Source organism: Tupaia chinensis, unplaced genomic scaffold, assembly GCF_000334495.1.
Source record: "Tupaia chinensis unplaced genomic scaffold, TupChi_1.0 Scaffold138297_1, whole genome shotgun sequence".
NCBI classification, from domain to species: Eukaryota; Metazoa; Chordata; class Mammalia; order Scandentia; family Tupaiidae; genus Tupaia; species Tupaia belangeri.
Window position 1 is genome coordinate 152,592 of NW_006198195.1, and position 25,769 is coordinate 178,360.

General features: G+C 37.6%; 1 protein-coding gene across 1 annotated transcript in view; it reads right to left on the reverse strand.

The window, feature by feature from the left end:
- The window catches only part of LOC102498989 (oligophrenin-1), a 148,142-nt gene that overhangs the window by 26,719 nt on the left and 95,654 nt on the right, over nt 1-25,769 (reverse strand). Inside the window, exons 6-7 of the mRNA XM_006161123.2 lie at nt 22,387-22,534; nt 17,881-18,204 (exon numbers count right to left, since the gene is read on the reverse strand). Coding sequence (XP_006161185.1) covers nt 17,881-18,204; nt 22,387-22,534 — 472 coding nt within the window. The remainder of the gene's footprint in view (nt 1-17,880; nt 18,205-22,386; nt 22,535-25,769) is intronic.

A 25,769-nucleotide genomic window follows, 5' to 3' on the forward strand; every position in this document is an offset into this window, starting at 1 on the left:
CCCTGTAGCAAAAAAAACCTCTCCAAAAAAAAAAAAAAGATTGAATCAGGAGGACATAGGAAGTCTGAATAGACCTATAACAAGCAATGAGATTGAATCAGTAATAAATAACCTCCCAACAAAGAAAAGACCTAGTCCTGATGGCTAAACTTCTGAATCTACAAAAGTTTTAAAGAAGAGTTAATGCCCAACTCAAAGTTATTTTTAAAGATCCAAAAGGAAAGAACCCTCACAAATTTATTTTATAAAGGCTCCATCACCATTATCTCCACAACAGACAAGAACATGAGAAGGAAGGTAAACTACAGAATGATTTTTCTGATGAATATAGACTCAAAGATTCTCAACAAGATACTAGTAAGTCATATAAAAAACATATAAAAAGATTATATATGACAACCAGGCAGGCTTTATTCCAGGACTGTAAGGGTGGTTCAACATACACAAAACCATAAACATAATATACCATATTAACAGAATGAAAGATAAAAACCATATGATCATATCAATTGATACAGAAAAGGTGTTTGATAAAATATAACATCCCTTCGCGATTAAGACTCTTAGCAAAATTGACACAGAAGGGTCATTCCTCAACAAAATAAAAGCTATCTATGAAAAATCCATAGCTAATATCATATTGAGTGTGCAAAAAGCTTAAAAGCTTTTCCATTAAAAACTGGTACAAGACAAGGCTGCCCACTTTCTCCACTCCTTTTCAATATAGTGCTTGAGGTCCTAGTCAATGCAATCAGAAAAGAGAATGAAATAAAAGGCATTTAAATGGGAAGAAAAAGAGTTAAAATTATCTTTATTTTCAAGTGATCTGATTGTATACATAGAAGACCCAAGGATATCCACAAAAAACTCCTGAAATTAATAAAAGAATACAGTAAAGTAGCAGGATACAAAATCAACTTACGAAAATCTATAGAATTTCTGTATATGAACAAAAAAAAGACTAAGACAGAACTGAAGAAAGTAATCCAATTTACAATAGTCACAAAAAGTATAAGATACCTAGGAATAAATCCAACCAAAGAAGTCAAAGACCTCCACAAGGAAAACTATGAGAAGTTAAAAAAGAAAAAGAAAATGACACACACAAAAAAGCAATGATATCCCATGTTCCTGGATCAGAAGAATTAATACAGTCATAATGGCATTTCTACCCAAATCATTCTACATATTTAACGTAATCCCTATCAAATTACCAGAGAAAATCTTCACAGATAAGGAAAAGACAATCACAGAATTTGTCGGGAATTATAAAGGGCCCTATACTGCCAAAGCAATCCTGTACAGGAAGAGTGAAATAGGAGGCACCTCACCCCTTACCCCAAAATATATTACAAAGCTGTGATAATCAAAACAGCATGATATGGGGACCAGCAGTTGGCATAATGGCTATGTCCCTAGACTCCCACATAGTCAACCTCGGTTCGAGTCCTGGACCCAGTGGCTTAAACTCACACCGGGCACGTGTGCATACGTGCCCAAGATCCCGAGAGGAGATCTTGGAGAAGGGATTGTGGCGTGGCCATCCCCCCTGGGGGGTTATTTCTAGCTTTCTATCTCTCTGTCTCTCTCTGTCTGTCTGGCAAGCACACACGCCCTATAGCAAAAAACTCTCAAAAAAAAAAAAAGCATGATATTGGTACAAAGACATGTGAACCAATGGGAAAGAATAGAGACCCCAGAAATAAGCCCTAAAACATATAGCCAACTGATTTTGGACAAAGAGTACCAGTCAATCCACTAGGAAAAGGAAAATCTCTTTAGCAAATGGTGCTTGAAAAACTGAGTTTCCACCTACAGAAAGATGAATCTGAATCCCTACCTCTCACCATTGACAAAAATCAACTTGAAGTGCATCAAAGATCTAATCCTAAGATTAAACTATACAACTATTAGTGGAAAAGTGTGGGGAAACTCTGGGAGACATTGGGGTAGGGAAAGGGAATACAATCCTAGAAATAGACAAGTGAGATTACATCAGAATAAGAAGTTTCTGCACTTAAAAGGCATAATAACTAGTGTCAATCAACAACCCTCAGAATGGGAGAATATTTTTGTAATCTATGCCTCTGTTATAGGGCTGAAACCAGAATACACAGGGAACTCCAGTGGTTTAGCCCCCCAAAAATGACCAAACTGATTAAAAGATGGGAAAATGAGCTGAGCAAACAACTCTCTAGGGAAGACATATGAACAGCCAAAAAGTATAAGAATCAATGCTCAACATCCCTCACCATAAGGGAGATGGGGATCAAAACCCCAGTAAGATACCACCTAACTCTAGTCAAAATGGTGAAGAGTAAACAGCAAAAGAAAAACAAAAATAAAACAAAACAAAAAGAAGATAAGTGCTAGGACCAGCAGTTAACGTAATGGCTATGTTGCTGGACTCCCCCGTAGTCGACCACAGTTTGAGTACCGGACCCGGTGGCTTAAATTCACACCGGGCGTGTGTGCGTGCGTGCCCAAGATCCCGAGAGGAGAATGGAGGAGAAGGGATTGTGGCGTGGCCATTCCCCCTGGGGGGTGATTTCTCGCTTTCTGTCTCTCTGTCTATGTCTGTCCAGTTAGCACACGTGCCCTATAGCATAAACCTCTCCAAAGGGAAAAAAAAAAAAAAGATAAGTGCTGGCCGAGCTGCAGTGAAAGAGGAACTCTCCTACACTGCTGGTGGGAGTGTAAATTGGTCCAGCCACTGTAGAAAACAATATGGAGGTTTCTAAAAGATCTGTAAATAGAATTACCATATGATCCAGCAATTCTGCACCTGGCTATCTAGCTGAAGTCAGGAGAATGCTCAATTGGAAAAGTGCTTACACATCTATATTTATTGCAGCATGATTCACAATTGCTAAGACATGGAACCAACCCAGAACAGATGAATGGATTGAAACAATGTGGCACATGTACTCTATGGAATACTACTCAGCCATAAAGAACAGAAATGTGCTGGCTTTTGACAAAAAGTGGATAAATATGGAAGTTTTATTGCTTTGTGAAGCAAACCAGGCTATGAGAGATATTGCATGTCTCCACTTAATATATACTGACTGCCCACACTCTATGGTGGAAACTGAAATATTAGAGGATACAGAACCATGGAAAATGGTTACAGATAGTGGACTCAGTGTGGGAGGAGGGTGGAAGAAGGAGGAGTGTATGAGGGAAGGTACTAAGGGAAAAATAGAGAAGAAGACACTTATAGGATAAAGAAATGGATTATTGTCTGTTGATAACATGTATAGCATCTTCAACTGGACTGTTGTGAAGTGTATTTATGTTGGGAGAATTAACTTCATAATCTAAGTGATGCATAGTGATTGAATTTATAAAATAATTTTTTTAATAAAAAAGCTCTTTGGGTGATGTTATGTGCAGCTGGGGTTAAGACCACTGCTAGGCCTTATGGCACTAACTATAGCTAACAGATTGTATGAGCTGACTGTCTGACGGCCCTTTACTGATCACTGAAAGGCAAGTAAGACAGAAAGAATATACTACATCACCAGTGCCAGAAAACATTTCTCCCTGAGACTGTGTTCATCCTAGGGCTATCACTTTCCTTGATGAGTGAACTAGATGACATCCCCCAAAATAAAAATCTCAATCATTCTCAAGTTACAGCCACATTCAAATGAATATCAACCTAGGGCCTTGGGAAACAAACATCATTAACCTTGGGTCCTCCTAGACCCTTTATTGACAACTCCAATTCAATGATTCATTACAAAGTAAACTTTGAAATAGTAGCAAAGGGTTTTCTTGGCTAAAATATGCCATTGTTTTCTTTCTTGAGTATAATTTGTCTCAGTAACAGTTAAGCCACAATGTCAAATTGGAAAGGCAGGAAGGGAAGAGTCATATAACTGATAGTCAAGAAACTTAGATTATATTTTAATACTAAAAGTAACTTGTGTTTGACCTTTAGCAGATCACTTCCCTATCAGTACCAAATGAGAATTGGACTGTTTTCCAGATGAATGAGTCTATGACAGAAGTCTGTAAATCTTTATTTTTATCTTTACCTGTAGACTTTTATATTCTGCTTTTGGAGTACTCTAGAAGCCAGGTCTTATCTGATCATGCTTTTAATCAGCGTTAAATAAAAATCTGTGTGTGTGTGTGTGTGTGTGTGTGTGTGTGTATACACACACATAATCATGGGCAAAGTCATGATCCATTTTGCATAGAAAAATGGAAAAATAAGTCATGAATTTTCTGATGATCCAATACACACACACACACACACACATATATATATACACAAGTTTTTAAATATCATACAGATTTAGATTTATTTAATTTTAAATTTTTTTATTTCAGCTTATTTTATACATTCAATCACATATGTCATTTAGCTTGTAAAGTGACTGTTCCAACATGAATACATTTCTCATCAGTCTAGTTGGGAATGCTATAACATTATCTTCAACAGATTTAGATTTAATGGCTCCCTGTTACCTCCTAAAATGTTTCACCTAGTATTCATTACCTTCTTTTTTTAAAATCTAGTTTATCATTGATGCATTTTAAAATTTTTAAACAATTTTTATATATGATTATTATTGTATACACTTGATTGCTGTACATCATTTGGCTTGATCTAACTTTCCACTATTCCTCTTCACATATTCTGTAGTCCAGACAAACAGTATTATTTCTTATTCTATGTACATGTTTTACAATTAATCATCTATTTCCTAGATGTCTATTGTTCTGTTTTCACATGCCCAAATTTGCATCATCCATCAGGAATCATCTTAATTTCCACATTTCTTTGGAAGCCTAAGATGCTTCTTTTCTCTGATTTTTCACTAATCATCTTGTGCTTTGAATCTTGTATTTCAACTTTGTTTGGGTGACTCTATACCTGCTATTAGAATATGAGCAACTTGAAAGCAAGATCCACATGAGATTCATCTCTGTAGAGATGGCCCAAGTAAATCACTGCAGGCAACAGGTAAATAGTTAACAAATATTAAGTAAATAAAAACATGTATCTCAGTTTATTAGAAGGATAATGGAGAAAGCTTTCCCTTTTTAGGTCTCAAGGTGGGCTATCTATATCACACATAAACATGTCCCAGGTTTCATGGCTATTCTGAAATGGAATAGTATTCAGTATACAAGGTGTTTAATGAAATCTTTTCTATCCACCCTTATGCTCTTATAAGAAATGCACAAAAATGATCCGACTTAGATATTGCCATCCAGGGACTGAAAACAGAGCTGAGGAGAGGAGTTAAATTCATGGGAAATAAGTTTGCCTAGTATAACTCAGTGGTCACATCAGAGGGCCAAATTTGGGTGCCAAAAGGAATTAGGAAAGGTAGAGTTCCCTGGGATAGGACTGTCAGAAGGCTTCATGGATGGAATGAAACATGAGCTGGGCCTTGACAAATGGCAAGACTCCTTCCTTGTCCCTTCCACTCAATAATGAGCCCACTTCTGGGTGTTTGGCATAGTCGGAGACAGGTTGAGGGAGCAAAACATATCTCTAAGCTCTTTAATGTCATTTACATTTTAGATTTGAGGTTTCTCATAGACTCCAGAATACATGGTAGATATCCCCATCTTCCATGTCTGCCATTCCTCAGAGAATGTTACCTAGTAGTACTACCACTTGTTAAATCTTTATTATATTACCAGATTCTTTGTATACTTAATCTAATTCCCAAAAAAACTTGCAGGAAATAAAGGTGTTGTCCCCACTTACAGTTGAGAAAAGTAGCTCAAAGAAGTGAAACTAACCTAACTAATATCATGTAGCTAGTAGCAGCCTCCTATAAAATAGAACAACTACTACCATTTACTGAGTATTCACTATATGCCAGGTATACAGATGTCTCATTTCATTGTTCGCGCTATTTTACAGGCACAAATATTAACCACGTTATACAAATGAGAAAACGAAGACTTAGAGAGGTTGTGATTTGCCCAAGGTCCCACAGCTAAGAGGCAGAGCCAGGATTCAAAGTCATATCTGAAAGATTCCAGAACCTGGACTTTTAACCCTAAGTTTCTTGAGCCTCTGGTCTTTATATCAAACTGTACTTCCTTTTTATTTGTTTGTTTATTTATAATCTTGGTCACTACCTGGCTTTTACTACAGATTTTTATCTCCCTCTACAGCTTAGCCTGTTCCCTTCCTCCCTAGTCTCTATCAAATAACCATAACCAATGAATTTTAGCATTTGCAGATTTTGTGGGACCTAGGGGTCATTGGTCCTGAACATTAAGCAACTTTCTTCTACCTTCCCTTATACGCATTTTCACCCAGCCTGAGGGTACAGAGTAGGGGGAGGTTTTCTCCTCTTAAATTTCTCCAGTATTCTAGAATTATCACTTTCTTTTTAACATTCTCACCTTAAAGTTTTCCTTCTCTTAGCCATTAATTATCCTTGTGGAATGATTTGGAGCTAGGCTCCAGGAAAGGCAAATGGGGAGGTGTGGTGTTATCTGTTGGAAGTTAGTTTGATCAACTGGACTGGGGAGAGATGTTCACATATTGAAATGTTCACTTTGTAAGCTAAACTATGTGATTGAATGTATATAAAAATAACAAATAAATTTTTAAAAGAATGTGTATAAATAAATTAATTAATTAATTTAAAAACAGTAGATTATTAAAGCATGAGTTCAAATAAGAAAATGTGCGTAATAGCCAGAAATATTAATTATTGCAAGACCAAGTCTGTTCCTAATACTTTTAGAGCAGATACAAATGCTAGTCATAGCATTAATCATCCCAGCAGAGAATTGATGTTCCTGTGACTGAAGAAGGCCTTGTAAGAATCCTTTTTCCAAGCCCAAGAACATGTCACCAGGTAAAATCTTTTCTCTCCAGTCAAGACAAAAGAAAGAAGCCAAGAAGGCCTTCTAACCCCCTAGGCTTATCTACTTTTTACCTCAGTATTCCAGGCAGAATAAAGGTTTTTTGCCCTATGTCTCAACTAGAATTTATTCTCACTTCCCACTAGAACATGAATCACAGACTCACTATGAATTTTTTGAAGACAGGGAATATGGCCTTTAATCTTTGTTTCTCCAACTGTAGAGCACTATGCCTGAATAAATGGGCAAATACATAAAAGTAGATGGAATAGAGCCCTCTTTCATCTTCATTCTCCAAAGGAAAAACACAAGACCCTGTGCAGAAGCTACATACTTGCCCTTCACAAAGTCAAATAACATCAACTGAAGGCATAAAAATGGGTTTGAATACTTCCGTACATAAGCACCCCCAACTGTGAGTGCTTATTAGAAAAACAGAGAGGAAAATGTGGCTACAGCACCTGAAGAAATAAGAATGTAATATAAAGAGATGAGTCCTAATCTTAGACCCCAAAAGCCCTGGTTCAGGGCCCATCTACACACATTTCAACTTGGGTGATTCTGTGCAAACTGTTTCACATTTCTGAGACTCAGTTTCTCCATATGTGGAATGGGGAGAATACAATCTACCTCACAAGTGTTTAAAAATAATTAGAGCAATAGAAGAATCCAGCTCCATGGCTGAAACAGAAAAGGACCTTTGAGAAAATGCCATCAGCAAACAGTAAAGCTGAATGTAAAGAGAGAAAACAATTTAACATCCACCACGTTTTAATTTTTTTATGCTTTTCTTTTCTTTTTTTTTTTCATCAGAGACAGAGAGAGGGAAAGTGAGAAACTACCCCTAATGGGGGATAGCCATGACATAATCCCTTCTCTGCTCTCCTTCTGGGATTATGGGTATGTATGAACATGTGCCCAGTATGATTTTCAAGCTGCCTGGTTTGGGACTTGAATCACAGTCAGCTATGTTGGAGTCTAGAGCTTTATCCACCATGCCACTTGCTGGCCCTTGCTTTTGCTATTTTGCTATTTTTTAGGTTTTTGTCATAGGGTATGTGCAGTTTCCAGAGAGAGAGAGAAAGAGAGAGAGAGAGAGAAAGTTAGATGGAAAATGAGAAATCACTCCCCCATGGGGGTTGGCCATGCTGGAATCCTTTTTCCTCCATTCTCCTGGGATTTTGGGCATGCATACACATGTCCCCAGCATGATTTTTAAACTGCCAGGTCTAGGACTCAAACCATGGTTGGCCAGATAGGAGTCCAGTACCTTAACTACTACACCACCTGCTGGAACCTGCTTTGGCTGTTTTTAATTGTCAAGAAAAGATATGGAGAATATCAAGTCCATTCCAATGTTGGGTGACTGCAAGAGATGAAGATGAGGGACAGGACTGTGGCACTGCAGAATCACCAGAACAATGAAGCCTATGCATTGACCCTGAGGATGGTGGGCAAATCCCTGAATAACATGGGAAACACAGGTGAAATGAAGTGACAACTACAAGATGCAGAGTAGGTTAGTTGAGGTGACAGTTCCCTTCCTTTGATACTGCTTTTCAGGCTGCTGGCCAGTACTAGTAACTGATAAAAATTATCAGTTATATAATAGCTCAGGGCCACAACTATTTGAAGTTTTTGTTTAATTTATAACTGTTCTGATGCCCAGTAATCAAAGCAGGAGCCAAAATGGGGAGAGAGGAAGGGAGGAAACAAGGAAGAAATGAGGTGGGGTGGGTAAGGTACAAAGAATCAACTATACTATAGGTTTGGCAAACTCTTTACCAAGACCAAAACCACCTCAATTCTGCTTTCTGTAAGCAAGGCTGAAGCATGGGACTTTGAAAAAAGCCATATAACACCAGCCTGTTGCTAACTGATTTAAGGCAGAAAGCAAAGCCAGGCAATGCTGTAGTTCAGATTTAGATAGTCTGGTTGATACTGGACAAGTCAGATCAGTACTTATATTAAGTGAGATCATTAGATCAGAGCAGCTGCTGCCCATGGCCTGAGGGCAGAACTGTGGAGGAAAAGGAACAAGGGAATGGGATTTAACTTTGTAGCACAAGAAGTTGGTTGAAAGCAGAACTGATTGGGGGGCTAAGTTACTGTGTGTGCTGAGCTGATAGGATCTGGTTGATGTCAAGGCTTGGCGACAGGCAAGACAAATTTTACTGTGATGAGTATAAGTTGAGTTACCCAATTATCCACCCGAATGATATGAAAGTCAATATCTGACTTATAAAACAAAGCAGATGTTTAGATAGAAGTCTAGCCTTTCTTGACCACTTTCCAGAAGAAGCAAATCTTAGGGAGGGAAAGGTCATAGGAGGAAATTAATATAATATTTTGAATTCTGATTATATGCCAGATATTTTATTTGTTATTCCTTTTACTCCTAGAAATAATTCTGTGGGGTGAGTTGTTTCTCCCATTTGAAGAAATGGAAAGCAAGATACAAAGAGGTTAAATAACAAGTGTGATCACACTGATGCAAGAAGTCAGAGAATTCAGAGTTGATTCCTTAGGGAAAATTTCCCCTCCTCCATTAGAATAGCTTTTATTAAACTGCATTGTAAGACAATGCCATAGGCCCATACTGCCAGAGGCCCATACCATGTTAACATGGTAGAAATTTTTCCCTGGCTTCAAAAACAGGAGAGTTGTGCTTTGTCTGAATGACTAGCTTATTTTTATCTCATTTTTATCTTAAGAATTTGGAAGTATATAACCATTGAAATTTCTCTCCTTTTGTTTTCTTTAGAAAGTTTATAGCCAAATCTATCATATTGCTCCAGCAAGTGTGTAAAGATTCATGAAAACTATTTTGAATACTAACTGCACTCCTACTATCCTACCTTCCCCACCTCACCCACATCCTAGGCCTTATTTTTTTCTTACTGGCACTCTAGAATCAAAGGCAACGATTTATAGATTTTTTCTGTGAAGGGTCAGGTAGTTAATATTTTACTCATTTAAAATAAAGAAATAAAAAGGATTTTCAATACATAGGATCTCTGTTCCTATTACTCATTTCTGCAGCTGTGGCATGAAACCAATGTTAGATGATATGCAAATGAAGGGACATTTATGTTTAGAACACAAATTTTAAACATTTTTTTTCTTTTTCAAACATTTAAAAATGAAGTTCTTAACATATGGGCCATATAAATAAGCTGTGACCAATCTGGCCCATAGACCTTAGTTTGCCAAGCTGTGATCTAAGCCTCAAGAGGCCAGGGACCTTATATGTCATATTCATTCCTATGTCCTTGACACCTAGAATGGGACTAGGTACATAATAAGGATCCAATAAATACTTGCCAGATAAACTATTCTTATTATTTTTAAGTGTTTATATAATACTATATTGTGAAATGCCTTAAATCCTTTTTAGAACAGAACAAGATAAAAACACATAAGGCATACTTGTAAAAGGTCATCTAGCTACAAAATAAAAGAGTCAGAATTTAGATCCAAGTATTTCTGATACCCTAATCCATATTATTTCCATTATCCCATACTATCTTCAAATAATTTTATCTCCAAAACTCCCCTCTGCGTTACCCTCAACCTCTCAACATGAGTCACCATTTATACATGCCAATTAAATTCACTAAAGTTAGTCATATCTTGAATTTGTACACATTTCAAAAGTCTAGAGTTTTCTGAGGTTGTGCTGCTTTGTCCCTATTTATCCCAAACTGGAAAGTGGTAAAGATAAAACAATGTTTTAGAAATCCATAGCTTCTTATAGAAAGGTAAAGTGATAGTTCTGCCTTTGTGGAAAGAACACAGACTTTGGTATCTGCTAGACATGGAAAGACTTAGATCTTAGTTCTGCTAGTTAGTAGCTGTGAATCATTGGCAAGTCACTTATCTCTAGAAGTCTGTTTCCTATTGGAAAAAAGAATACATTATTAATAGTAGGGTCATTAGGATAATAAATTTGATATCAGCACTTATTACAGTGCTAGGCACATAGCAGATAATAAATGGCTACAGCAACAAAAATACTAGTAAATAATCTCATTATTATAAATTTATCCCACAAATAACAAGTGCCTACTATCCTACTATGTGCCACCTAGGCATTGTTCTAAGCACTTGGAATACAGAGGTAAACAAAACAGGCAAAAAAATCCCTACTTTTACAATAAGATACCTCTTAACCCCAGTAAAAATGGCTAATATTTAAAAAATAAATAATGATAAGTGCTGGCAAGGTTGTAGTGAAAAGGGAACTCTCTTATACTGCTGTTGGGAATATAAATTAGTACAAACAGAAACCTACAAACAGAACTACCATATGACCCAGTAATTCCACTCATAGGTACTTACCCAAAGGATAGAACAACCCTAAGTTGGAAAAATACTTGGATGTTCATGTTTACTACAGCATTATTTACAATTGTGAGGACATGGAACTGACCCAAATGTCCAAAAAAAGACAAGCATATTGAAAAAAAAAAAGTAGCTGGATAGTCAGGGAATTTTAGGTAGGGCCTTTCACTGGCCCTGGGCCCTGTTCCAGCTCCAGCCCCAGCCCAGCTCTCCCAACCTCAAAGCACCCCTCCACCCTGCCAGAAAGGGCAGCCCCCAGCTCTCCAGCAGAGCCCAGTTCCATCTACAGCCCCCTGGCCAGTCAGGGAAACTGAGGCAGGGCCTTTCACTGGCTCCTGCCTCAACTCTAGCTCAAGCCCCAACACCAGCCCAGCTCTCCCAACCTCAAAGCCTCCATTCCTCCCTACCAGAAAGGTAGGCTACTTTGTTTTCTTTTTTCTTTTGTTAATTTCGCACTTCTCTTTACCCCATAGGACAACCCCCAGCTCACCAGCAAAGCCCAGTTCCATTTGCAGCTCCTTGGTGAAATTGCAAGCCACTTGCATGTGGCCCATGACTTTTTCTTTTTCTTTTTTCTCCTCATACTCTTTTTTTCTTCTCCTTATATTGTCATCTTCTCCTTATCCTCCGCCTCAACCCAGAGGGACTAGACAGGTCTAGAATCATAGTTTTCAAATACCCTAGTATTGTGAGGCTCCCTGGAATCTTCCCTTATACTGAACCACCAGCGAAAAAGGAGAAACTACTTGCCAGACACCTGAATAGAAGACTCCTCCTCAGGGGACCACATTGCCAAACACGGCAGAAGAGAGATTACAACACACATCAATCCAGAGCAAAAGTGAAGAAAATTTGTCCCCTGTGGCAGAAACATTCCCTAAAAAGGTATCCAGAAGTGAATATATCACCCAATGGTTAGAAATAGAAGAAGAGCTTCAGGTTTGAAGAAAACAGGAAATATGCTTTCAGCAAAAGAACACAATACCTCACTTCTATCACTTGGAAAAATAAAAACCAGAAGAAGTTACCAAAATGTCAGAGAAAGAATTCAGAACATTAATGGTGACAGAATTCTATGAGTAGGAACAGAAGGGAGACAATGAACTCCAGGAGATAAGGAAGTCATTCCATTATTTGAAAGAAGAAATGGACACTATAAGAAAGAATCAGATAGAACTACTAGAGATTAAGTCTGTAATACAGAAAATCAAAAACACTCTCAAAAGTATTAAAAGCTGATAAGACCATGCTGAAGATCAAATCTCTGACATAGAAGATAAAATCTCTGAACTAGAAAAAACTACCAAAAAGAGAGAGAAAATAGAAAAAAATGAGGATAATATATGAGAACTATTAGATTTCAATAAATATCCAAACATCTGAATAAATGGTACCCCAGGAGGTGAAAAAACTAATAATGGCACTGAAAATCTATTCCATGAAATTTTGGAAGAAAATTTTCCAAGTATAGAGAAGAACTCAAACATCCCAGATCCAAGAAATATAAAGGACCTCAAATAAAATCAACCCAAGAAGATCTTCCCAAGGAATATCTTAGTCAGAATGGCCAAAACCACAGATAAAGACAAGATACTAAAATTGGCAAGAGAGAAAGGACAAGTGACTTACAAAGGTCATGCCATCAGGCTAACACCGAACCTTTCAACAGAAACAATGCAATCAAGGAAAGAAAGGGAAGACATATTGAAAGTGTTAAGAGAGAAACAATTTCAATCAAGATTATTATACCCAGCAAGATTATTTTTCATATGGGAAAAAAAAAGATTAAAATCTTCTTAGACAAACAAAACATCAGAGAATTTGCTAACACTAGACCACCTCTTCAAGAAACTCTGAAGAGAGTCCTATTCCAAGAAAACTAAAGAATGAACAGCCAGAAATAAGGGAATAAAAGACAACGAAGACAATGGCCAACTTAAAGGTAGGGGCAAGTCCAGAAATATCAATAATAACATTGAATGTTAATGGATTAAATTCTCCAATCAAGAGACACAGACTGGCTGAATAAACCAAAAACAAACAAACAAACAAACAACCCCCTCCCCCCCAAAAAAAAACCCCACAAACCAGAAACCCTCTATCTGTTGCCTACAAGAAATGCATCTCATGGATAAAGACATACATAGACTTAAAGTGAAGGGCTGAAAAAAAGGTATTCCATGCAAATGGGAACCCAAAAAAATTCGCCAATCAAGAGACACAGACTGGCTGAATAAACCAAAAACAAACAAACAAACAAACAACCCCCTCCCCCCCAAAAAAAAACCCCACAAACCAGAAACCCTCTATCTGTTGCCTACAAGAAATGCATCTCATGGATAAAGACATACATAGACTTAAAGTGAAGGGCTGAAAAAAAGGTATTCCATGCAAATGGGAACCCAAAAAGAGCTGGAGTCATGATACTAATTTCTGGCAAAATAGGCTTTGAAATAAAAATTGTTCAAAGAGGTAAAGGGCACTATATAGTAGTAAAAGGGTTAATCCATCAAGAAGATATAATGCTTATAAACATCTATGCACCTAACTCAGGAGCACTCAAATATGTGAAGAAAAGACTGTTAGATCTAAAAGGAGAGATAGACAGCAACACACTAATTGATGGAGACCTCAACAACCCACTATCTCCTTGGGACAGATCATCTAGACAAAAAATAAGTAAAGAGATAAAGGATCTAAATGATATCATAAATCAAATGTACTTGACATACATCTACAGAACTTTGTACCCAAAAACCATGAGATACGCTTTTTTCTAGCCCCCACATGGAATCTTTTTAAAGACTAACCACATGATAGAGCACAAAGCAAGCCTCTACAGATTCGAAGGCATAGAACATATATCCAGCATCTTCTCCAAACATGATAGAATTAAACTTGATATTAATTTCAAGAAAAATCTTAAAAATACACAAATACATGGAAACTAAATAAGCTACTCTTGAATGACTTTACAACTACTGAAGAAACAAGGACAGAAATAAAAAGATTCATGGATGCCAATGACAATGAGGACACAAGTTTCCATAATCATTGAGACACTGCAAAAGCAGTCATAAGAGGGAAGTTCATACCAATTAATGCACATAAGAAGAAGTTGGAAAGAAGGCAAATGGGCCACCTAGCATCATGCCTAAAATAATTGGAAAAGCAACAGTAAAAAAATACAAAAAACTCCAGAAGAAAAGAAATAATAGAGATTTAAGCAGAAATAAATGAAATAGAAAATAAACAAATTATACAGAAAATAAATAAAAGTAAAAGCTAGTTATTTGAGAAGATAAACAAAATTGATACACCATTAGCTAGACTGATTGAGAAGAAGAGAGAAAGGAACCAGGTAAATCAAATTTGTAATGAACCAGGCAATATAAAAACAGATATAATAGAAATATAAAACATCATTAAAGTATACTATGAACAACTATACACCAACAAATAAAATCTGGATGAGATGGACAAATTCCTGGACACATATAATATATCAACATTGAGTCAGGAGGATGTCAAAAGTCTGAATAGGCCCATAACAAGCCAGGATATTGAATCAGAAATCAATAACCTCCCAACAGAGAAAAGCCCTGGCCCTGATGGCTTCACCTATGAATTCTACAAAACTTTTAAAGAAGAGTCAACCACCACTTCTGCTAAAGTTATTTCTAAAGATCCAAAAGGGTGGATCTCTCCCAAGCTCATTCTATAAAGCCTCCATCAGCCTTATCCTGTAAATAGACAAGGACCGTACAAAGAAAGAAAACTATAAACCAATATCTCTGATGAATATAGACGTAAAAATTCTCAAGAAGATACTAGCAAATTGTATCCAATAACATATAAAGAAGATTATATGTCACAACCAGGTAGGCTTTATTCAGGGATGCAAGGTTGGTTCAACATATGTAAAACCATAAATGTAATACACCATATTAACAGAAATATAAAAAGCATATGATCATATCAATTGATGCAGTAAAAGGATTTGATAAGATACAACATCCCTTCATGATCAAGACTCAGACAAATCAGCATAGAAGGGTCATTCCTCAACACAATAAAAGGTATCTATGAAAAACGCATAGAGAACATCATCCTGAATGAAACTGTTACAAAACAAGGATACTCACTTCCTCCACTCCTTTTCAATATGATACTGGAAGCCCTTCCCAATGCAATCAGAAAAGAGAATAAAATAAAAGCCATTTAAATAGGAAAAGAAGATGTGAAATTATTTCTATTTGCAGATGACATGATTATATACATAGATGACCCAATGATAGCCACGAAAAAATTCCTGGGAGTAATAAATGAATACAGTAAATTTGGAGGATACAAAGCCAATATACAGAAATCTATACTATTTCTATATACAAACAGCAGGATGACTGAGGTAGAACTAAAGAAAGTAATTCCATTTACCTTATCCACACAAAGTATAATATACCTGGAAATAAATCTAATCAAAGACATTAATGATCTCCACAAGTAAAACTATCAAAATATACTTTACTACAAAGCTGTGGTAATCAAAACAGCATGGTATTGGAACAGAATCAGACACGTAGACCAATGTGACAGAGTAGAGACCCTAGAAATAAACTCCCAAACATACAGCCAACTGATTTTTGACAAAGGGTGCCAGTCAACCCAGTGGGAAAAGCAAAACCTCTTTAGAATATGGTGCTGGACAAACTGAATATCCACCTGCAGAAAGTTGAATCTGAACCCCTACCTCTCACCATTGATAAAAATCAACTCAAAGTGGATCAGTGATCTAAATCTAAGACCACAAATTGTAAAACTACTGCTGGAAAACACTGGGGAAACTCTGAGAGACATTGGGGTAGGCAAAGACTTCTTAAATAAGGTCCCTAAAGCACAGTGAATAATCTCAAAAAATAGACAAGTTGAATTACATCAGATTAAGAAGTTTCTGCATGGCAAAAGACACAGTAATTAGTGTGAATCGAAAGCCCTCAGAATGGGAGACTATTTTTGTAAACTATTTGTGAGATAGGAGACTGATAACCAGAATACACAAGGGACTAGCTGGTTTCCCAAAAAGAGATGACCAACCCAATTAAAAGATGGGAGAATGAGTGAAAAAAAAAAAAAAAAAAACCTCTCAAAAAAGAAATGCATCCTTGGGACCAGCAGATGGGGTAATGGGATGCATATCAAAACACAAGAGGTACCACCTAACTCCAGTCAGAAAGACTAAGATTAAAAAACTAAAAATGCTAAGTGCTGGCATAGGTGTGGTGAATGAGGAACTCTCCTACACTGCTGGTGGGAATGTAAATTGGTCCAACCACTGTGTAGAACAATATGGAGATTCCTCAAAGATTTACAAATAGAACTACCATATGATCCAGCAATCCCACTCCTTGCTATCTACCCAAAATACAGAAGAATTCTTAATCGGAAAAGTCCTTGCACATTGATATTTATTGTGACATTATTCACAATTACAAACACATGGAACCAACCCAAAAACTGACAAACAGAGGAGTGGATTGAAAAAGTGTGGCACTTTTCACAAGTATATTCTTTGGAATACTACTCAGCCATAAAAAACAAGACTCTGGCTTTTGAAAGAAAATGTATGAATATGGAAGATTTACTGCTGAGCAAAGCAAGCCAGGCTATGAAGGAGAGACATTTTATGTCTCCACTTAATATACACCATGTGTCTGTACTCTATTGCCAAAACTGAATGACTGTAGGATTTAGGAACATAGAAAATGGTTATAAATACTAGATACAGTATGGTATGAGTGTGGGTAAAGGAGGAGAGTCTGAGGAAGGACATTAAGAAGAAAAATAGGCAAGGCAGTTATGGAACAAAAATAAATTGAAGATAATTTAACTTATCTGTTGAAGATAATGTGTAGTATTTTCAACTGGAGTGGTGAGAAATGTATACATGTTGGAATGTTCACTTTGCAAGCTAAGTAACATATGTGATTGAATGTATAAAAGAATTTAAATTAAAAAAAAAGAAAAAGGAAAAGTGGCATATGTATTCTATGGACTACTATTCAGTCACAAAAAGCAATGAGTTCCTGACATTTGATACAAAGTAGACGTATATGGAAGTCTTAGCGCTAAGTGAAGCAAGCCAGACTACGAAAGACAGACTTTGTATGTCCCCATTTAATATATACCAAATGTCTGTGCTCTATAGTAGAAACTGAAAGATTGGAAGGTATAATAGCAGGGAAGGCAAATGTAGATACTAGAGATAGTAAGGGGGGCATTACGGGAGTGGGTAATAGGGGGATGGATGGAGGTGAACAGGGAGGAAAACAAACAATATATTTAATTGACACAAAAATAAAAAGCTATTTGCTGGTAATAATGTATATAGTAAGGTCTTTGTCTTGTCTGATAGGCACTGTATTTATGCTGGGAAAAACCATGTTGTACAATGTAAAGATGTATAGTAATTAAATGTAAATAATAAATATATATAAGAAAAAAAATCCCCATCATTACATTCTAGTGATTATTGTAAATGGTTTTTATGGTCTTATCCACCATTTCAATATTAGTGATAGTAAACTATAACAGATTTGCACTTAAATATCTCTACACTTAAAAGGATCTCAAGATGAAAATTAGTTGAATTAATTTCTTGTTCTCAAGGGATTCTCAGGTACTTACCTTCCTTGTGCTGAGCTAGAGGTCGAGGAGCTGGTCTCTTTATATGGAATGAGGAAGTTTTGGCAGGCCCAGAGCTTGGCAGGGGTCCATTAGTGGCCTTTGGGTTGGCCTTGGTCCCTCCATCCTGTAACCTAAAAGCCAATTTTCCCACATCCACCTCAGGGCATGTTTCCAACTTGCTATCTGAAGGAAGTCTGCTTGGAGACTTCCTCCCAGGATCAGTTTCTCCACTTCTTTGTAAAGGCAGTTTTGGGTGCTGTAGTAGCTTGGGGGCCTCTGTGCTACTGCTGATAGTTCCATTAGGTGTTTGAAATTGGATTTCATCTGAAAAATGTTGATGTAAACAGAGAAAATTAATGATAACTTTTAGAACTTTTTAAATTTTGATACATGCATACATACTTAATTTTGAAAATGTGTACATGTTTTCAAAATAGCTAGCATCATGTCACAAGTCAACCATGTCCTCCCAAATCAGTCTCTACCCTCCTCAATTCATGTGGAACCACAAGCCACATTCAAATAGGGAATTCAATTTAATATCCAAGTATGATTTTCACCCCCACAGCTTAGTAAACAATAATAAACCAAGATATTTGATTCAAAGGCATATGTTATTAAAAAGAGGCTTGGAGTCCCAAATCAATTGTGTATTTTATTCTTTTTAAATAAAAACATCAGTTAATTCTTAACTTTCTCTCTAAAATAATTTAAGAATGCTCAAATTTCAAGTTAACTTGAATTTAACTTCTTTTTCCATCCCATAAAAAAAATTACCCAATTAGTTAACTAGTCACATTTTGTCTTCCCCCAACTTCTGCATCTAGAAGTTCCTCTGACATTGGTATGTGCTTTACAGTGGTTCTTAGTCTTACTTGAAGCTTTTGAGATCCTAAGGAGAACCAGGAACCCTCTCTCTAGAAAAATTAGCCTACACAAATGTAGTCAAAATTTTGAAATCTAAGGACCAGCAGTTAGTGTAATGGCTATGTCGCTGGACTCCCATGTAGTCGACCGTGGTTCAAATCCTGGACCCGGTGACTTAAACTCACACCGGGTGCGTATGCGTGTGTGCCCAAGATCCGGAGAGGAGAATGGAGGAGAAGGGATTGCGGCATGGCCATCCCCCCTGGGGGGTGATTTCTCGCTTTCTATCTCCCTGTCTCTCTCTGTCTGGCGAGTGCACATGCCCTATAACAAAAACCTCACCCAAACAAACAAACAAACAAAAAACTATGCATAGATTTCCATTTTTCTACACCTAAGTAAACTTGTACTTTAACTATTTTTCCCCACTAACTTTATGAAGTAATCTCATACATGTTAAAAGGTTTAAATGTTATAATATGTGAATTATATCTCAGTTTAAAAAACAGTTAAAATTTTAAAACAATGTCCAGATCAGGTGACCTCACTGAAGATCTTCTGGTACAAAGCCCTTATCTTAGACAGGGGCAAACTGAGACCCAGAGAAGGAAAGGCTAGTGGCCAGTATGAAATTAGAGCGTAGGTTTGCTGATATTCAGTTAATTCGGTTACTGAATATTTACTATTTGCCAGGTATTATGCTAGTGCTGTGGGTAGAGTGTGGAAAAAAAGAATAGAATTTATATTTAGGGAGACCATAAATATGCAAACAAATTTTATGTCATAAAGGTGAGATTATGGAACAATTTAGGTTTCAATTCCATTCCCAGCAACTTGAAAAACACACTGGGGACATGTTCTTGCATGCCTTGAATCCCAACAGGATGAAGAAACAGAAAAAAGGTTATTGCAGTGTGACCACATGCCACTAAGGGGTGCTGTCTCCCTCTCTCTGGTGAGCACACAAGCCTTCTGACAATTAAAAAAATAATAGCAGGTTATGAGTTAAATAAAGTGGTATAAAGGGATAAGGAGTGATTAGAGGAGGAGAAAGCAGTATTAAATTTGAAAATTCAAAAAATATTTCGATGAAGAGAGGATATGTAGCAGATATCTGAATGAAGTGAGCTTTGTGAAATTCTGGAGGAAATATGCTAGGGCCAAGATAACAGTGAATGCAAAAGCACTTAAATAAGCTTGATACATATAAAAAAACAGCAAGACCAATGAGACTAGAGTAGAGAGAACAAAGGGGACAGTGAGGCAGCGAGGTTTAGAAATGAAAGCAGAAAGATAAACAAGGTTACACAAATTAAATGTGAATTTTATTCTAAACATGAAGGGGTCACTGAAAATTTAGAGCAAGGGAAATAAAATAATCTGACTTATATTTTTAAGAGAATGTGCATTTTTCAAATAATGATTTGTTTATTAATGATAGAATATGTGTATGTGTGAGAGTGAGAGAGTGAGAGAGAGAGAGAAAAGAGCACCCTCCACAGGGTCTGGTCACACTGAAATCCCCTTTCTCCAGGCTTCCAGACCATCAGATCTTGACCACTTGTGTACATGCCCAGCATGTTTCAGGCCTAACAGATTTTATGCTTCAGGCCTAATGGATTTCATGTCTTACTGGCTGCCATGGAGAATGAATTACATGCAGGCAGGAAGGCAAGCAAGGAAACCAGGTAAGAGATGATGGTAGTTCAACCATCATGGTAGCAGTGAAGAGTAGTAGGAATTAGCACATAATGTGCATATAGATCTGGCAGAAACTGCTGATGGATTAGATATAAGAGAAAAGGGGAAAAGAGTAATCAAGGATGATTACAAAGTTCTTGACCTTAGCAGCTGGGTGATTGGTATTGCCAATTCCTCAGATTGGAAATACCAGAGTAGAAATCGGTTAAGGAAGAGTAGGGAATAGATAGTTGGCTTATGTGCACTTTAAATTTAAGATGCCCATGAGTCATACAAGAACTGTTGACCAGGGAGTTTGCAATCACCATAGAGGTAAGTTATTAGTTATAAATTTGGAACTCATCTTTAGCATTTAAATGATATTGAATACCATAAGACTTAAGAATATCATGCAGAAAAGGAATATCGAGCAGAGGGATATAAAAAAAGCTATAGAATCAACATGTAGAAGTTGGAAAGAGAAGGCAAATCAGCAGAGGAGACTAAGAGGGAATGCCAGTGAGGTAAAAGGAGAGTGTGGAAGTCAAGTGAATAAGGTGTTTCCAGGAGAAGTTAGTTGATCGTGTCAAATTATGCTCATAAATTGGGTGTGATGCCACTGGAGTGGCAATTTGGCTTGATCACATGGATATTGTTGGTAATCTTGCTAAAAGTGGTCTCAAAGTATTCAGGACAGAAGTACATTTTAGAATGGGCACAGTCTCCACACTAACAATTAGTTACGCAATTGAATGGCATTCATTTCTTCACACCTCTCTCTCTCTCCTATAAGCTTCTTGAGGCCAGGGACTGTGTTCATTTCACCTAGCACCACACTTGGCACACACTTCCATATTAGCCATATTTTAATTTAAAATCTCAGAATATTTAGAAAATACCCAACTCTCCCATTGCAATGTACTGAGTTCACACATCTAAGACAAGAACAACTTGTGGCCCTATAAAGGATCATGGATCATGGTAGTTTCCCTCACAAGTTCATCCTCTCTGATCTATTGCCAAATAACTAATTCCCTCTCTGGGCACAAAATACAAACATTGCTTCCCCTGATTGCTTTTTAAAAAATATTTTATTTTATTTTAATTTCTTTTATACATTAAATCATATAGATCATTTAGTAAAGTGAATGTTTCAACATGAATACATTTCTCATCAGTCCAGTTGTGGATAGTATATGCATTATCAATAACAGATAATAACCCAAGCAATACCAGATAATAACCCATTTATTTGTCCCATAAATGTCTTGCCTCTCTATTTTTCTCCTTAATGGCTTTCCTTAGACTCTCTCTCTCTCTCTCTCTCTGATTGCTGTTTTAAAAAATATTTTAAAAGTTTTTTTGTTAAAAGGGAAAGGAGTGGGGAGGAAAGGAGACAGGGACTCCAAACAGAATCTTGCCACATCACAATCTTCCCTGCAATCTTCCAGACAGTCAGAATCATGGATGTACCAGAAGGCACACCCAGCATGTTCAGGCCTTTCCAGGATAGGAACTTTGAGTCTTCCCATGGTTCCAGTATCATGCAGCAGAACCCCTACTACCACACTGCCATGACTGGGCCTCTCCTGGCTGCTCTTTTAACGTTCATTTTTTCTTCCATGAGAGATAGAGATAGAGCAAGAGAGTGAGCAAGAGAAAGAGAGGTAACCCCAATGGTCTCAGCTTGCCCAGATCACAGGCATGCATGTGTGTGTGCACCCAGAGTATTCAGGGATAATACTAGGATGTAAACTCATGACTTTTCCTGTGTATGTCTGTAGTTGCACTACTAATCCACCCCTTCCTGATCCCCGCTATTACCTGCTTCTAAGGCTAGGACCCAGGAAAGTTCAACCATTATATGGAGGAAAATGGCCATGTCTCCACTTCCACCCTTCAAAATCCTATTTGTGTCTATTAACCATTCAGAAGCTAAAAGTGAATCTCAGTACTGACCTTCATTTTCATCCAGAGAAGATGTATAGAAAACTGTCCTTTCCCGGAGCAAACGTTTTGAAATTGTGATTGGTTTGTGTCTTCTTGCTGTCACCCGAGGTGGAGGCACTGGGGGTGCGGTGCTTTCCTCAGGTGGACCTAAATAGATCTGTGGAGGGATCAGAGACATATCCAAGAAAAAAATAAATCAAGTTTTTTTCTCCCTAATGTTACTCACCTATTGATGCTTGCCAGCATTACATCTAGAGATGGCCATACAAATATCAATATGCTTAGAAGAACTTGGGGGATTTTTAAAATCACTTTAGCTACCAGCAAGTATTTAGACATCTTCTACTATGCTTGAAGCCCGGGACCTGGTGCTTCCCAGAAGAAAGGATATGTACAAAAGACTACATCAGTCCTGGGTTTTCTATTTTCTGTCCAAGAGTCCTTAGGCAAGTCAACCTCACTCTCTGAGCCTCAGCTTTGTTATTTGTAATGTGGGGCTAGGACCAACTTCTTCCCAATTTGGGGCTAGCACCACCTTCTTCCCAATGTGTGGCAAGAACTGAGTGAAAAGGGTTTCAAGGAGCTTTATATGGGTGGGGATTATGTGTGGAGGGAGAGTAAATATCCACATGCACACAAACACAGATGCATTTGATTTCTGATGCAAAAGAATCTGGCTACTTACCCACCTCAAGACAAGAATAAAGATTAGCTGAGAAAAGGGGGAAGGAAAACTTATTATGCTCTCCTGTAACATTCTGTGCTTTTAAAATTTCATATTTTGGTGCACTACCTACTCAAAACAAAGTAAAATAATAAAATGAAGTAGCAAAACCAAAGTGTTTCAGATGCTATAATTCTATAGAGTGCTCGAGGTGTGTGGGAAGGGCCGTGACTAGAATTTTAATATAGTTTCTTACGTTACTTAAGGATCTCCATCTTTCTGGGGAGATTGGTCCATTGGCCAAAGTGTACACCCTTTGATTTGACACATATACATATTGAAGGAGGGGAGTGACCACTCTTCAGCGAGTGAGAATAATAAAATCAACTCCAGTGACTAGTATGAAGAGAAATGTCAGAGTCCAACAACATTCTACCAAGTAAGGATCAACAAAGATTACAGTCAGGAAAACTATATGATTGGGAACACTAGGCAAGCCTATGTGAAATCTGGACAGTTATAAAACAAGGCATGTGAGCCAGGTGGTGGTGCAGTGGTAACACAACTGGACCAGCACAGGAAAGGTCCTGGATTCACATACCGGAACCTCCCTAATCATTCAAGGCATGTGAATGACTATGATCCAGGCCTACTGAAACTACCAGTTGGTTGGGGTATGAAGACCTTTTTGGAGTTACTTATTTATTTACTTTCTTATTTAATAAGCTTTAAAATATATATTTAACAAAAGAAAAATATGCACAGATTTCAAATTTTTTACAGATAAACTTGTACTTTATTTTTATTTTTCTGTGAACATTTTGAAATCCTCTCATATGTCTTATGATTGTGAGAGAGAATATAACAATAATAGCAGGCAGATGAGCATTGAGGCCATGCAGTTCTAGATTGTATTCCTGGTTCCACCACCATCAGTAACAGTTTTCTAACATTTTGTGAATATCTGCTCAGGCACTGCAATAGTTGTGAAAAATACTCCCTGCTATCCCTCAAACACACCAGGACCTTTGCACTGACAGTTTCTCTACCTGGAGTACTTCCTCCAGGTATCCATATAGCTTACTTTCTCAGTTCTTTCAGGATTCTGTCAAATATAACCTTCTCAGCAAGGCCTTCCAGGATAATGTATCTAAAACATACACATGCCTCCCTCTACCCAATGGTTTGCAGATCCCTTCCTTGTTTTCTTTTTTTCTCATCAACGTTTCTTATCACTTTAACCTAGTACATAGTTTACATGTTTTTGTTTGTTTGTTTGTTTAGTCTGTCACCTAATTAGATTTTAAGCTATATAGGAGCATATCTGTCAAGTTCACTGCTGTATCTCTACAGAAGAGTGCCTGGAGGGCTGGCTCCATGGTGTAGTGATAATGTGCTGCTTGAGAGAAACTAGATCGCCCATGGTAATCATAGTTTGAATCCCCAGCCTGATCAGCCTGAGGCATGATATGCACATAAACATACACCCAAGATCCAATGGGGCTGGGGGATAGGAGGAAGGGGGCCAGCATGTGACCAGATCCTGTGGAGGGTGTTCCTCTCTTCTTATTCTTTTTTTTCTTTTTTTGGGGAGAGGTTTTTGCTATAGGCCCCACACACTTGTCAGAAAGACAGACAGACAGAAAGCAAGATATCATGGCCATGCTGCAATCCCTTCTCTTCCATTCTCCTCTCAGGATCTTGGGCATGCATGCACACGTGCTGGGTGAGAGTTTAAGCCACCAGATCCAGGACTTAAACCACTGGTCGACTACATGGGAGTCCAGCCATTATGCCATCTGCTGGTCCCAGGATTCTTCTGTTTCTTTCTCTTTTTTTAAAATTTTTTTTAAGAATTATTTTATTGGGAACCAGCAGTTAGCATAATGGCTATGTTGCTGGACTCTCACGTAGTCAACCACGGTTCGTGTCCTGGACCTGGTGGCTTAAAACTCATGCCAGGTGCGTGTGCGTGCATGCCCAAGATCCCAAGAGGAGAATGGAGGAGAAGGGATTGCGGTGTGACCATCCCCTCTGGGGGGTGATTTCTCGCTTTCTGTCTCTATGTCTCTCTTTGTCTGTCTGGCGAGTGCACGCACCCTATAGCGAAAACCTTTCCAAAAAAAATTATTTTATCAACCTTCGTGGCTCCTGAGAACTAGCCATTTTGGGGGAAACAGAGAAATGAAATTTTTCCACTGATAATTTGGCCTCCAGCACACAAACTTGCATGGAGAGGGAAGGGAACAAGCTTTCTTGAAGAGACACCTTCATTGCTCCTGAGAACTAGACATTTTCGGGAAAACAGAGAAATGAAGATTTTCCACTGATAATTTGGCCTCCAGCACACAAACTTGCATGGAGAGGGAAGGGAACAAGCTTTCTTGAAGAGACACCTTCATTGCTCCTGAGAACTAGACATTTTCGGGAAAACAGAGAAATGAAGATTTTCCACTGATAATTTGGCCTCCAGCACACAAACTTGCATGGAGAGGGAAGGGAACAAGCTTTCTTGAAGAGACACCTTCATGGCTCCTGAGCACCACGAGGTTTTCTAATTTTGGGGGTTTATCTGAAATTTTTTTTTACATATTAATTTTTTTTACTTTTATTTAAAAGTTTTTTTCTTCATTTTTTCTTCTCTTTTTCTCTGTCTCTTGTTTGTTTTATTGTTGCTGTTGCTGTTGTTTCTCTCTCTCTGTTTCCTTTTCTGCATGCTCCACGTCGC